Source organism: Pyxicephalus adspersus, chromosome 1 (genome assembly GCF_032062135.1).
Source record: "Pyxicephalus adspersus chromosome 1, UCB_Pads_2.0, whole genome shotgun sequence".
In the NCBI taxonomy this organism is placed as follows: Eukaryota; Metazoa; Chordata; class Amphibia; order Anura; family Pyxicephalidae; genus Pyxicephalus; species Pyxicephalus adspersus.
Window position 1 is genome coordinate 47,847,756 of NC_092858.1, and position 12,326 is coordinate 47,860,081.

General features: G+C 36.5%; 1 protein-coding gene across 4 annotated transcripts in view; it reads left to right on the forward strand.

Moving 5' to 3' along the window:
- The window catches only part of ENOX1 (ecto-NOX disulfide-thiol exchanger 1), a 303,768-nt gene that overhangs the window by 180,398 nt on the left and 111,044 nt on the right, over positions 1-12,326 (forward strand). For all 4 annotated transcript variants that reach the window (XM_072410174.1, XM_072410197.1, XM_072410189.1 and 1 more), the window contains one exon: positions 8,454-8,585. In XM_072410174.1, the coding sequence (XP_072266275.1) occupies positions 8,501-8,585 (85 nt within the window). In that variant the 5' untranslated portion in view covers positions 8,454-8,500. The remainder of the gene's footprint in view (positions 1-8,453; positions 8,586-12,326) is intronic.

Sequence of the window (12,326 nt, forward strand, 5' to 3'; positions counted from 1 at the left end):
ACCATGTGACTAGACACTAAAAGGAGAAGCAGACTCTTCTCTTTTAACTGTAATTATTCTACTTGTACCACAACACACAGATTGGCTCATTGTGCTCCATTCTCTTCCCTGAACTCGGCTGCAGGGGGAAATTGAAAGTCCACTTTACCAAACAAAAATAAATCTGTTACTAGTATAACTTTAACTACGGCTATGTACATGCAGCAGTGAGGTTCTGTGTTTTTACATAATTTTAAGTATGGATAATACTGGTAGGGATGTGTTTGTACTTCATATGTATTTATCCAGTAATCCTGTGAACCCTCTAGCAGCACAATGTCAGCTGAATAAACAAACAGCTGCAGAAAAGATGAAATTGCTGAATTTGTGGGACATGTTGGAACAGTGTGACTGTGCAGTAATCTTCCAATGACCCACAAAGCCTTGGAATACAAGCAAATCTGAGCTTCTTGTACGTCTTCTAGGCCTCATGGCTACAGGAAGACATCTCCTCGACACGAACACGACAGTCCTCTGTCGTCCTTAACCTTGCCATGTTTTTTATGTTAGTCTGCCTCAGGGAGGTCTCACGGAGGAGGTGCTGTAATTGCCCTCAGTTCAAGGAGCACTCTGCATGAAGGAATAAAGCAAGAAAGTATGTGAATGAGCCAGATCTGACAGGCACAAAGCAACCACAGTTAACCCATAGAAAATGGGAATATATAAGGAGTCTGATTGTAAGTTTGCTTAACATTTTTCTTGGCTTTGTGAAACTAAATAGAAATAGTTTCATAACACTTTCCTGGATGCATGATGGCTCGGGTGACTAGGTTTAGTCCTCCTGATACTGAAGTTGAACAGACATTTACAGGTATGTTGTAGTCTGTATCAGCTGCCTTTTTGTATTCAGAATAATTTATTGTGTTGCAGAATTAGTCAATGAAAGCTTTGTGTATATGCTTCAGTGAAAATACACTTTCTCCTGACCATAATATTCAGTTGCCCTATAAACACAATTAGATGCAATACCCTGATTAAAACGTGGCGGATCTGATTATTCAGATAGAAGTTAAAAAACATATTGCCATGTTCCAGTTCATGTGGGTTGAAGTCTTTGTAGTCAGTAACAATTCCTTAATTATTGTCTAGTCATTGGAAAGGAAAATTGGATTTTCTGAAGTTTTCCACTATTCCTAATCATGGATCAAGGGTTTAGTGATAGTTGGTACCTACATAGATTACTAGTATTATACTATATTTATATAGCACCAACATATTACGCAGAGCTGTACATTAAGATAGTTACATAATTATGTGTATTATATGTATAAATTTTGTAAATATATTACAAACATATTGGTTACCTTCTTGTCCCTATATACTTTTAGAGGCACCTATTGGAAAACCAGCTTTTTTTGGTAGGTTTTGAGAATAAAGTATCTGTCCTTTCCATATATAACCGAAGATTTCAACAGCCAGAAATGTTCCAGTTTAACTTGATCTTGATACATGTTTTATGTGTTCTTGAAGCAACATTAATTCTGGACCTATCTATTTATACTGAAATGGAAATGTCCATAGCAGCACTGCAAAAATTGTTGTATTTAAGCTGCTCTCAATGGATTTGACCTGGCTCAGAGGAGGCATTACTTATGTTTTGGTCTGTGAAATTTTTATTTACTCAGATTGTCTTAATGTTAATATAATAGGAATACACCTATGGTTCCTGTCTTTTTGTGCCTTCCTTACTACTAAGAATGCCTGTTACTTCTACTGCATCTTTGCTACTTGGTCTATCACTTATTACACTTCCCTCCCCCATTATTATACCTTGTATACACATAATGCCTTCCCTGAAATCGTAAAAGAAATACAAGTTGGGACACAGTTGTCCAGTAATCGGCACTGTTTTTTAAAATTATAAAATTATTTTCTTCTGGGATGCCATATTGGTTTTCATTGAGGGTATATTCTGTGCTGCAGTTTTCCCGAGCCTATATGTATTTAATCCTTTTCTTCTCACATTGTTAAGACATAATGATTAGGAAATTGGCTTATATCAAAATTCGCCCAAGTATTTGTATTATTGACTTTGATAAATGATCTGGAGTGAAAACTCTATTGGTGGCAAATTCTTATTACACTGCATTGTAAAAAGCATGTTAGAAATTTGTCCAGTCCTATAAAATGATAAAATAAAGTCATATTGATTAGATAACTTTAGGTCCTGCAGCCAATTTCTGAGTAGACATAATAAACATATATGCTGTTATCTTTCATGTGATGGAAGTGCCTTAAACTGTTCCAGCTGGTAAGTCATCCGCAAGGCGTATATTGTTTTTGCACACTTTCCAAGAGGTTTTCTAAGGACAAATGTTGAAAACTAGAAGTATAGCAAAATATGGCGGAGCCTTGGAGCTACTGCTTGCTCTTCCTTAATGTAAAAGCATTCTTTACACAGTTCTGCTTGATTAAGTGACAAATTAGAATGCACAGGCTGCAGCAGCCCCAATGTATATGTTCAGCCAACGAGACTTAAAATAATTATCCATTCCAGTTTTACTTTCCATAACAGATGCAAGCTGTGTGACAGAGGGATTAATCTAGACTTTAGCACCAGTAAATGTGCTTAATGTATTCTCTCTTGTTTTCAAAGCCATGCAAGGCTGATTTGTCTTGCAGAGAAGGAGTTAAACGCTCTCACATTTCAATTACCTGGACATGTTTCTCTTTCGCTGTTCCTTGTCTGCGCTTTTATTTGGTTTGATGTTACATCCTTAAACAGTCACTCTGTACATTGTTCCGATAACCTCAAATCAGTTTGCCCATGTTATACAAATTAGCAGGAGACCTCCATCATTGTGCTCACCACAATGGCTTACAGTGTGATGTCCCTCATGCTTTGTTTCTATAGCTTTGTAACAAGGCAATCTACTACCGCTCACTTGGCATGGACACTAAAAAGAGGGACATCTAAAGAACAACGTTGCTTGCTCTAAAGTGAACAGGTCTTTGTAGATTTTGAGAGGCACATAAATAGTATTGTCTCCTCAAAAAAGTGTGTCGCTCGTTTTTTATACAGCTTCACTTTTTCTACCTTGTTTAGATCATAGCAGAAAAACTGGTTGTACTGAAGAGCAGCTGTAGTCTGTTTGGATAGTGATATGTGAATGCCAGCTTTTTACTTAACTCTACCCCTTACAGCAATCCACACATACTGTCTAATGATAATGTTCTATTATTATTTTTATCTACATGATTAACTGCAGGAATTTCTTAAGAACTTTTAAACTAAACCAATGATCATTTTTGTACATATAACTTTTCTTACAAAAAGGTTTGGGGGCCTAGTTTTTTTTCTCCATATTTCTGGTTCTCTTTTAGAATGACAGATTTATCGAAGGGGGAACAGGTTTTGTTTCCTGGTGAAAAGCCTTATAAAAGGAAGAACTGAGGTACTAAATTCACTTAAATCGGGTAACTTATCACCAGATTTGAAAACACTACAAAGCTCCGTTGTGGGCTTTGGTGATATTTTTAGGAATATCAGCCAAACTGGAAAATGGTGAACGTTTTCATCAAAATAATGTTGTTACTTTTTTTCAAGAAAAATACAAATCTGTATTACTGGAGTAAGTTTACTTTTCTGGATAAAAATGTAAATACCACTTATATGTAATTTTTGGGTTCCTTGTGATTAGTGACAGTTGTTTCTTTTTTCAGCAATACATGTGCTTTTATATATTGTCATTATTTTCATTAAAATGTACCTAGTATTTTGCATATTATGCCAGCACTTTAGGGGGTGAAAATGTTCTCATTTTTTTCTAGTGTACCAGTAATGTACCAGTAGTGTACTAGTAAAAACTATTTTCTTTGACCTAATCATCGCTCCCATGGGCTTCCTCCTTATATCTAAGATACATTTCATGCTCTGTTATCATCACATACAATGCAAGACGCCTCACATTGCAAGTTAGGATGCCGAGGGCCCACCCCAATGCAAGGGTAATTTTTTTTCATTTTTCTCAGCTTTAAGTATTACACAGATTTGATGTCTTAATCAGTTCTGGTTGAGCCGGTTCAGCTAATGAAGACTTTTGGGGATCATTTATAGAAAAGGAAAAGATTTGTATAGCAGGTGTATGCAGCATAATTGTGCTACAAGTCAAGTCAATTTTAAAGTAAAGAACTTTGCTTGTCTGTGTTTCATGCCAGATTGCCTTCTCTGGGCCTCTTAATAGCTGTAAAAAGTGTTTGAAAGCAAATATTTCAACCTTGGCCAGTGTAGTTCGTTGATTCAGACACAATGCATGTCTAATCTACCATCTTTCTTTATTTTAATTAAGATATTTTGTGCTTTTATATGCTATAAAATCTGCGTTACAGCCAGGTGTGCTATTATGCCACTGAATTTCTAAACCGTTTCCTTCATTGCCAAAAGCCAAATTCCTTATTTCCATGTTGCAATGACCTCATTAACAACACCTTCGATTAAAAAGTAACAAGACTGCGAAGTGTGACCTTCCAGATACATATGTTAAATGGTAATTTGCTGCTGGTTTACACTGGTTACATTCTGTTTTGTAGTTTTCTTCAAGGTCTATCAGAGTGGCTGTAACTGATTATGTTCAGACAAGTGTGTCACTGATTTACCCGGGCATCTTAATGACACTTGACCAGTTCATAGCAGAAAGTTTTCTTTCTTGGCAAGGTATATTTACCATCACTGAGTAGCATGTGCAGTACCAGTAGCTGGAATAGGCTTGCACACGGTATTGCTTGTTTAATTACTGCTAAGTTCAAGACAGATTGCCAGATCTTGGTGAGGAATGCCCAGTGAAATGGTAAGTATGTGGCATGGAAGCGGAGGATAAATCCTAACATTACTACTTCACCTACTGCTCATTATAAAGGAGCTGACTGACATTGGATTGGGCATTGTAGTTCTCTGACTGCGTTATGAATTTTATGATAGATTAGGAATCTCATAGCATCAGCAGACTAAAGTGCAAAGGTTTTGTAAACTGCAAAGTGTCCTGTTGTGTAGAAAAATAAAGTAAAGCAGTATAAAAGGCTAAACAAACCCCTGGATAGCACCAGCAACCTAACAGGGGTTTTGAGAATAAAAAAAACATCCACGTGGTGTGCTGTGACACATCTGCCTTAGCTTTATGGAGACATTGATAATAAATGACACTGCAGCACATTAACTGCTGTAACCCCAAATTTGTTGGCGTATGTTGTGGTAATGTCCTGTACGCATTAACTTTTAATAAATTGCAAGTGCGTTGTTATTATCTTACATTATCATACTGCACAATCATTGCAGTAACGCTGCAATGCAGGGTTTAGCTCCCGTGTCTGTATTTAGTTAATGTACTTACATTATTACAAAGTATAGATAGAAACCTCTTTTTACAAAATTTACACACTTCTATACATTTTTTACATTTAGCTAAACTGTTCTACATGATTGCTAAAAGGTAATTGAAAAGACTATTTAAATGTATTGTATCTGTTTTTGTTTTCTTTGAAGCCTCTAATATAAAGAAAATGTCTGTGCAGATAATACACTGTGATGTGTCCTCCCACATACTTCAGCAGTAATAAAACTTTTTGCTGAAATCACTTATTCAACCTAACACCAATTAACACATTACTGTATATTAGTTTCAAGTAGTTGGATCTTCTACAATGCACACAATGTGATTCCAACCTGTGATGTATATGTTGTAAACTGTTCATTATGGCTAAAGACATGAATCAAGGTTCTTTTTGAGGAAAGTATTTTAGTTCCGAAGAAACGATCCCTTTCTTCTTCATGATGGGTTTATTGTGGGTATAAAATGTACCTATTATACTTCTCCTGTGTCTTCTCCTTCCCTTTATACCTTGCACACTCTCGTTTAGGCTGCAGTGTGTTTCCACATTCCGTACCTTAACATGGATAGGATGAACCAATATTTTAGGTAGACTACCAATGCATCATAGGGCAGGCAAACTGTTTTGTAGGAATGATGGCTTTCAGTAGAACCTACTGATATATTTTGTTTTTTGACTGATTCTGTTAAAATCTAATCAGGACCATGCTGTAGGCTAAAAAACAGCTATGTGGTGAATTCAGATCATTGTTCTTCTGCAATATTTGTATAATGGAAGCACAATTTATCTATTAGGGAATTTAGGTTCTGTGCAACTTAAGTGCAATTAAGCAATAAAAATTATTTAATTGTATGGATTTAACACCCTCCTTTGTCTTCTTTATGCTTGGATAGCAACAAACCTTTGGTGCAGCTATAACTATATACAACTTTATGTATATATAGAATATAGATGGTCTCTTAGAAAAGGGACACTCAAGTTTTTAGATACATCTAATTGTCAGGGTTTACATATACTTTGTTATATTAATGTATTGATACTTTTATGTTTACAACGTGAAGTACAGTAACTTATATCAGCTGTTTATCATCTTGACATTAGAATCATGTTTAAAAACTTGATAACTTAAGATTCCTGTCTTTTTACAACTAAATAATGTGCCTGGCTCTTCTTATGGAAATTTCTTGTAATCATGGCACAGGAACCCATATATAGGGGACCTTTACTCTGAGACCATGCAGCAGCTGCAATGTTATTTTAGTTCATGAAGTCTCTCAGTACTGAACATTTTTCATTAGAATTTTAAGTAAACTTTAATAGCTGAGTTTTCAGATTAATGCGCTCCCTTGGTAGATAAAGCCATTTAATTTATAACTTTTGGAAATATCCCCGCTGTGCTTTGTAATGGGATGTATACATATTTAAGCAAGACTTGTCAGAACTCATAATAAACTATACCTGAAGGATTTTTTCAAAGACTCTCAGGACTGAATGATCATTAGGAGTTTTATAATCAAAATGTATGAATGAAAAGAGAATTAATAGCAAGGATAACTTTTTTTTTTACCTGTATATCATTATTCACATAGCTACTACATACATTGCTATCAAGGTTCAACGTTCATCTTAAATCACTGCTTTACTAAGCACATGTTGATGGTGTGTGTGTGTGTGTGTGTGTACATATTGTATAAATGTGTCTGTGTGTGTGTACATGTATGTGTGTGTTCCCTCTCGGCATCTATGTAAAAAACTTGCTGTTCCAGGTGCAAATTTGTAGCTTGTAATTTGGGCCCATGCTGTTTGGCAGGAGATATATACCATTGACACTGCATTTATATTTTGGCACTGTGCCCTCATCCTATTTGTGTCTGCCTTTTTATATGTTAGTATTGTTAGCCAAACCATAATTGTTATCTAAATGAAAAGTATTTCTGTCCACTGACTTATGTTGGAACTGAAAGGATGCTCCAAGGGTTCAAAAATGAGAAGGTTGCAATCATAATCAGTATGAGGCTGCATAATTACCATTGTGTTTTTTATACACTGAATATGAAGTTGCAATTTCATGTATTCTACAGGCACAGAATTTTGCCATTCTGGGAAGAATGACAACGTTTGGAATGTCAGATTCCTGGCACTATTAGCTGGAGGGATTATTCTAAACACATAGACTATTGATTGTGTTGTGTGTCATGAAATGCTGCTTGGCATGCGCGTCAGTGTCTCATTGCTTTTATTTGTCATTTTTACTCTTAAATCGAAGCTTTCCCTTTTTCTCTAAGGATTTATATCATGGCTGTTCACATTCATGAATCGGGCAGCTTATTTGTCTGTGTTTTAAGCTCATAAACTCACATAATTCGGCAGAAATGCAAACATAGTTTTTTTATTGCATATAAATGTAAACAGGTCAAGCTAAAGTTTTTTTCCCAAACACAACATAAAAAATACACTTGAAAATGCTTGTGATATTAGTTAGCTGATGGCAAATTTTAAAGCAGATCGAAATACCAGAATTAAAAATATATAATGCAGTTTACCAGTCTTTAGATGTGTTGACAGCGAACATATAAAAAAAAAAAAGTTAATTGTTTGGGTTTACAAATTGAGCAGTGGATTGGATTCTGCTGTGGGGGTTGGGGGATTTTCGTTTAGGCAAAACTGGCTAATCGGTAACTCTTCCTAATTGGTTTTCCTCTCCTTCCATAGAGGTCATGTGACCAATTCATTAGCAGTTGTCCAGATCAAAGGCATCGAAGAGAGGAGCGCTGGTTCCTACAAAAAAAGCAAAATGGTTCAGTTTAGGAGAGCAAAATAATTGGACCTTAGGATAATATCTATCATTTATTTTTATGTACCATTTAGCACATAAATTGGATTATCAAGACCCCTGAAACCGTAATATTTCTTACTTTTTGTAATGCATCAGATGGTTAAACAAGGTCTGCTTTGTATTTAGAATAATTGTGTAAACATTTTAACTACATCTAAGTTTTTTTCTTTGAAAAATTAGTTGCTTTAGCTTATTGTCACTATGCTTTTAATCAATGTGCAGTTTTCTTTTTTTCTGTTTCTTTTTCCTTTAGAATTTACCAAGTTGCTAGTAGACTCTTCAATTACCAAAACAGCTTTCATGTCTCAGAATGATAACCATGCTTTAAGAGCTGTATCCATAGTTGAAAGCACTGAGCAGAAAGACCCTGCAAAAATGGCTACAGGTAGGACATTAGTTTTACTACCTAATAATGTTATATTACTGTATTATTGTATAAAATCTATTTCCCAGGATTTTGCAAAAATTTCATGGTAAACAATATACTGCTTAAGCATGGTTACCTTTCCATAACATTCTCTATAGAGAGAAGCTGTTATTATTTCTTGACTATAAAGTGCTTTTATTATTCACAAAAACTGCTATATCTAACAACATTTAAGGGTTAGTCCAATACATTTCAGTTTCTAATTGATGTGGAGGAGTTTACCATCTGTCTCTTTATATGTTATGGGTACTTCTGTGATTTGAATTACTGGGTCTGGACACCTGCTGTGACCATTATAAAGTGTTGTCATTCTCCCCTTTCAAAATGAATTGGGAGAGATTGGCACAGTAGTGGAGAGAGGTGGTTTTCAGCAGAGTTGTGAGTTGTGCCTTCATGGGAAGCTGTAATTACAGATGCCCCTGCACTGGACAGACTTCTGCTGCATGGAACATTACGGATTTTTTTCCCACTCAATATGGCTGTTGTTATTCTAAAGAGTCACAGAGTCATCTATAACAATACAATCTTATTACCTGCCTGCCACTACTGTGCCAGTAAATGGTGCCATTTTAGTTTATCCCAAAGACTCAGAGTGGACCTAGCATTAAGTGTCTGTGCTGCCATTTTCCTTTAATCTGCAGCAATCTCCAGATACCAAAAATTTACACAGGAAGTCACTTAATAATTTTCATGGCTCCTACATGTCAAATTAACTGCTAAAAAGAGCCACAAATGGTTTATTTATCCCAGGAAATTTCTTGTCCTGGAGGTGATTGCTGGTATGTGCAGAGTTTGCTGGAAAATAAAGGAGAGCAGCAGCACTGTTATTGTTTCTTCATATGGATCCTGATTCCTGTGCATGCACAGTAAAACTGCAAACTCTTCTATGAGCTTGGGGTACAGACTAGTCTCCTGGCCCCATAAAAGTCTATCGGGCTATACTGCACACATGCTGGAAGCAGATGTGCCAGCGTCAGGTAAACGCTTCAACAATCCAATAAATTCAGTTCAGCTAATGTCTCCCCATAGTTGAGCTCTTCCATTCCTTTTATTAGTTTAGTTGCCCTTCCCTGCACTCTCTCCAATTCCACAATGTCCTTTTCGTGAACTAATGCCCAAAACTGTACTGCATAATCCAGATGTGGTCTGACCAATGCATTGTACAGGGGCAGGATTATGTCTCAATCTCTGCTCTCTATTCCTCTATTAATACACGAAACTTCTTTGCTAGTTTTAGATATTCCAGCTTGACCCTTTTCCATTTCTGCCCCCACCCCCCACCTGTATTCCCCTTAGACAAAATGAATCATACATGTTGTTTGCCCCCAAGTGCATAACTTTGCATTTATCTATAATAAATGTCATTTGCAACCTGGCTGTCCAATCAAACAATACATCCAGGTCTGCTTGTAGATTATAGACATCCCTTATGGACCTAATGCCATTACATAGTTTGGTGTCATCTGCAAACACATAAATTGTACTTTTATCCCAAACTCTATATTATGTTAAAGATGTTAAACAGTAAAGCTCCCAACACTAAACCCTGGGGTACGTCACTAATAACTTTAGACCATTCAGAGTATGAATCATTAATCACTACTCTCTGGATGTGGTCTTTAAGCCAGTTCTCTATCCATTTACAGATTGAAGTTTCTAAACCTATAGACCCTAACTTAAAAAAAAGAGTAAATTTGTTTGACAACTTGGGCCTGTCATAAATCCATGCTGACTATCACTTAAATTATTTTCTAGCAGAAACTCCTCTATGTGGTTCTTTATCACACTCACTAGCACCTTTCCTACTATAGAGGTTAAACTTACCGGTCTGTAGTTACTTGGTAATGACTTGCTTTTTTAAAGATACAAACCACATTGGCCTTACACCATTTTGTTCGCACCATGGCAGTGATTAAAGGGTCTATTAAAATTAGAAACAATTGCTTTGAAATAACAGAGCTCAGCTATATTTGAGGTCACATGGGTGTAATCTATCAGGTCCTGGTGCCTATTAACCTTATTTTCATTTGTTTCTAGATCATATCAATTTTAAGCCATTGTGGCTTGTTTACCCTCCCTAGTGGTAACACTGAATGTGGCTCGGATTGAATTATCCATACCAAAAGCGGTAACCCTGAATCACGGGGTGGAATCGCCAGGAAGTTTCAAGTCTTACCTGGTCCCCACGTTCCCACGGTGTCCACCAATGATGCCCAACATCCGCTACCCCTGGCGATGCCCAGCCAGCATCTGCGTCCCCTGCGTCTGAACATGGGGGACGTGAAGCAGATGCCGACTAGGTTAGGCAGTGAGAGCGTGTGGCTGGAGGGGGGACCAGGCAGAAAATTTAAAATAATAGGTATTTTTAAATGTACCTTTTTGACATTTAAAAATATCTCCACTCTGCCACTGAGGTTAAGGCTGTGACATTGCTATTTGCATTTTGGACTTGAGCCCTGCAATTTTACTGTGAGTACACAAAGCTCAAAAAGTGTTTAGGAAATCGACCTGTTCTTTATTCTCAGGCATTTTGCTCTATTTAAAAAGATAGTTCGTACCCTTGGCACTTTCCATCTTAGCAACCCTAACACTGAGCCTCTCCCATCTCCATTGGCTTTGAATTCCATGTTTTCCAATTAGCTTCCGCATTGAACCCCAGCAACCCAGACACTTGGCAACAAAATAGAAGAGTCTGAGTCTTGAATTTCTGGTGACATTACATCCGTTTCATCATGTAGAGGACATTCTTTTCTATAGGGAAAGTGCACTTTGTATGTGTTATCATAGGAAGGGGGACATAGTCCACACTTTCAGATTGAAAGGTAATGGCACCCTTTCAGTAAGGCAGCCAGCAGAATTTACCATTTAAAACGTATTCTTAATTATTCACTGTTTTTTTTTCAGCAGTTTAGTTTTTGTCAGGTGAACTGAGATGCATTGCTAGTGAACCTAGCCTACATTTAACATTTATACTATCATTTAAGCACAGTAAGGACACTCAAACTTTTCCAGACCAATTTGAGTTTGTTTGTTACATGTCATTTTCATTTACCGACTGACTTTAGTGAAATAATGCCACCTTTTAAATCAGTGTATGTATAGTTTGATGCACTCCAATTTGTGATTCACCTAATGTAACTTTTTCCTCTTTCTTTTGTCATCACATAATCTTGGTTGAACAGTCAGTGTTTGTTGCATTTGATATGTCATATTTGACAAGGTTGGTTCCAAGCATAAAATAATTTGCCTTGTACAATGTTGACAGTGTACTTAGCATTGTAGGACACAGTGAAAGCAATCATGGGAGATATGCCATTTCGGAGTAGCTGATAAAAGAAAGTCACAGGTTACTGATTATGACTTCCACCCATATATATGCAGTTATTAAACCAGTACATAGAACAGATTTGCTCATATTTTTCTTTGCTTTATCATCAGATCAGAAAAATGTTTTTCAATCAAGTAGCCTAATAATGTTAACACTATATGGCAACCTAAGTATAAACATAAATTCAAGTAAAATGCAGACTCCATTTCAAATTTTGTGCATGTTTGGGGTAGAGTGTGGACCTGTTAGAGCCATTTCCAGGTTGCTATCTATTGTACTATTTATGTCCTTTCCTAGTGGCAGTAATCACTTAGACAGGTAGTGAAGAGAAATCTGTACAACAGGTACACACACACAAGAATAAACAGCTG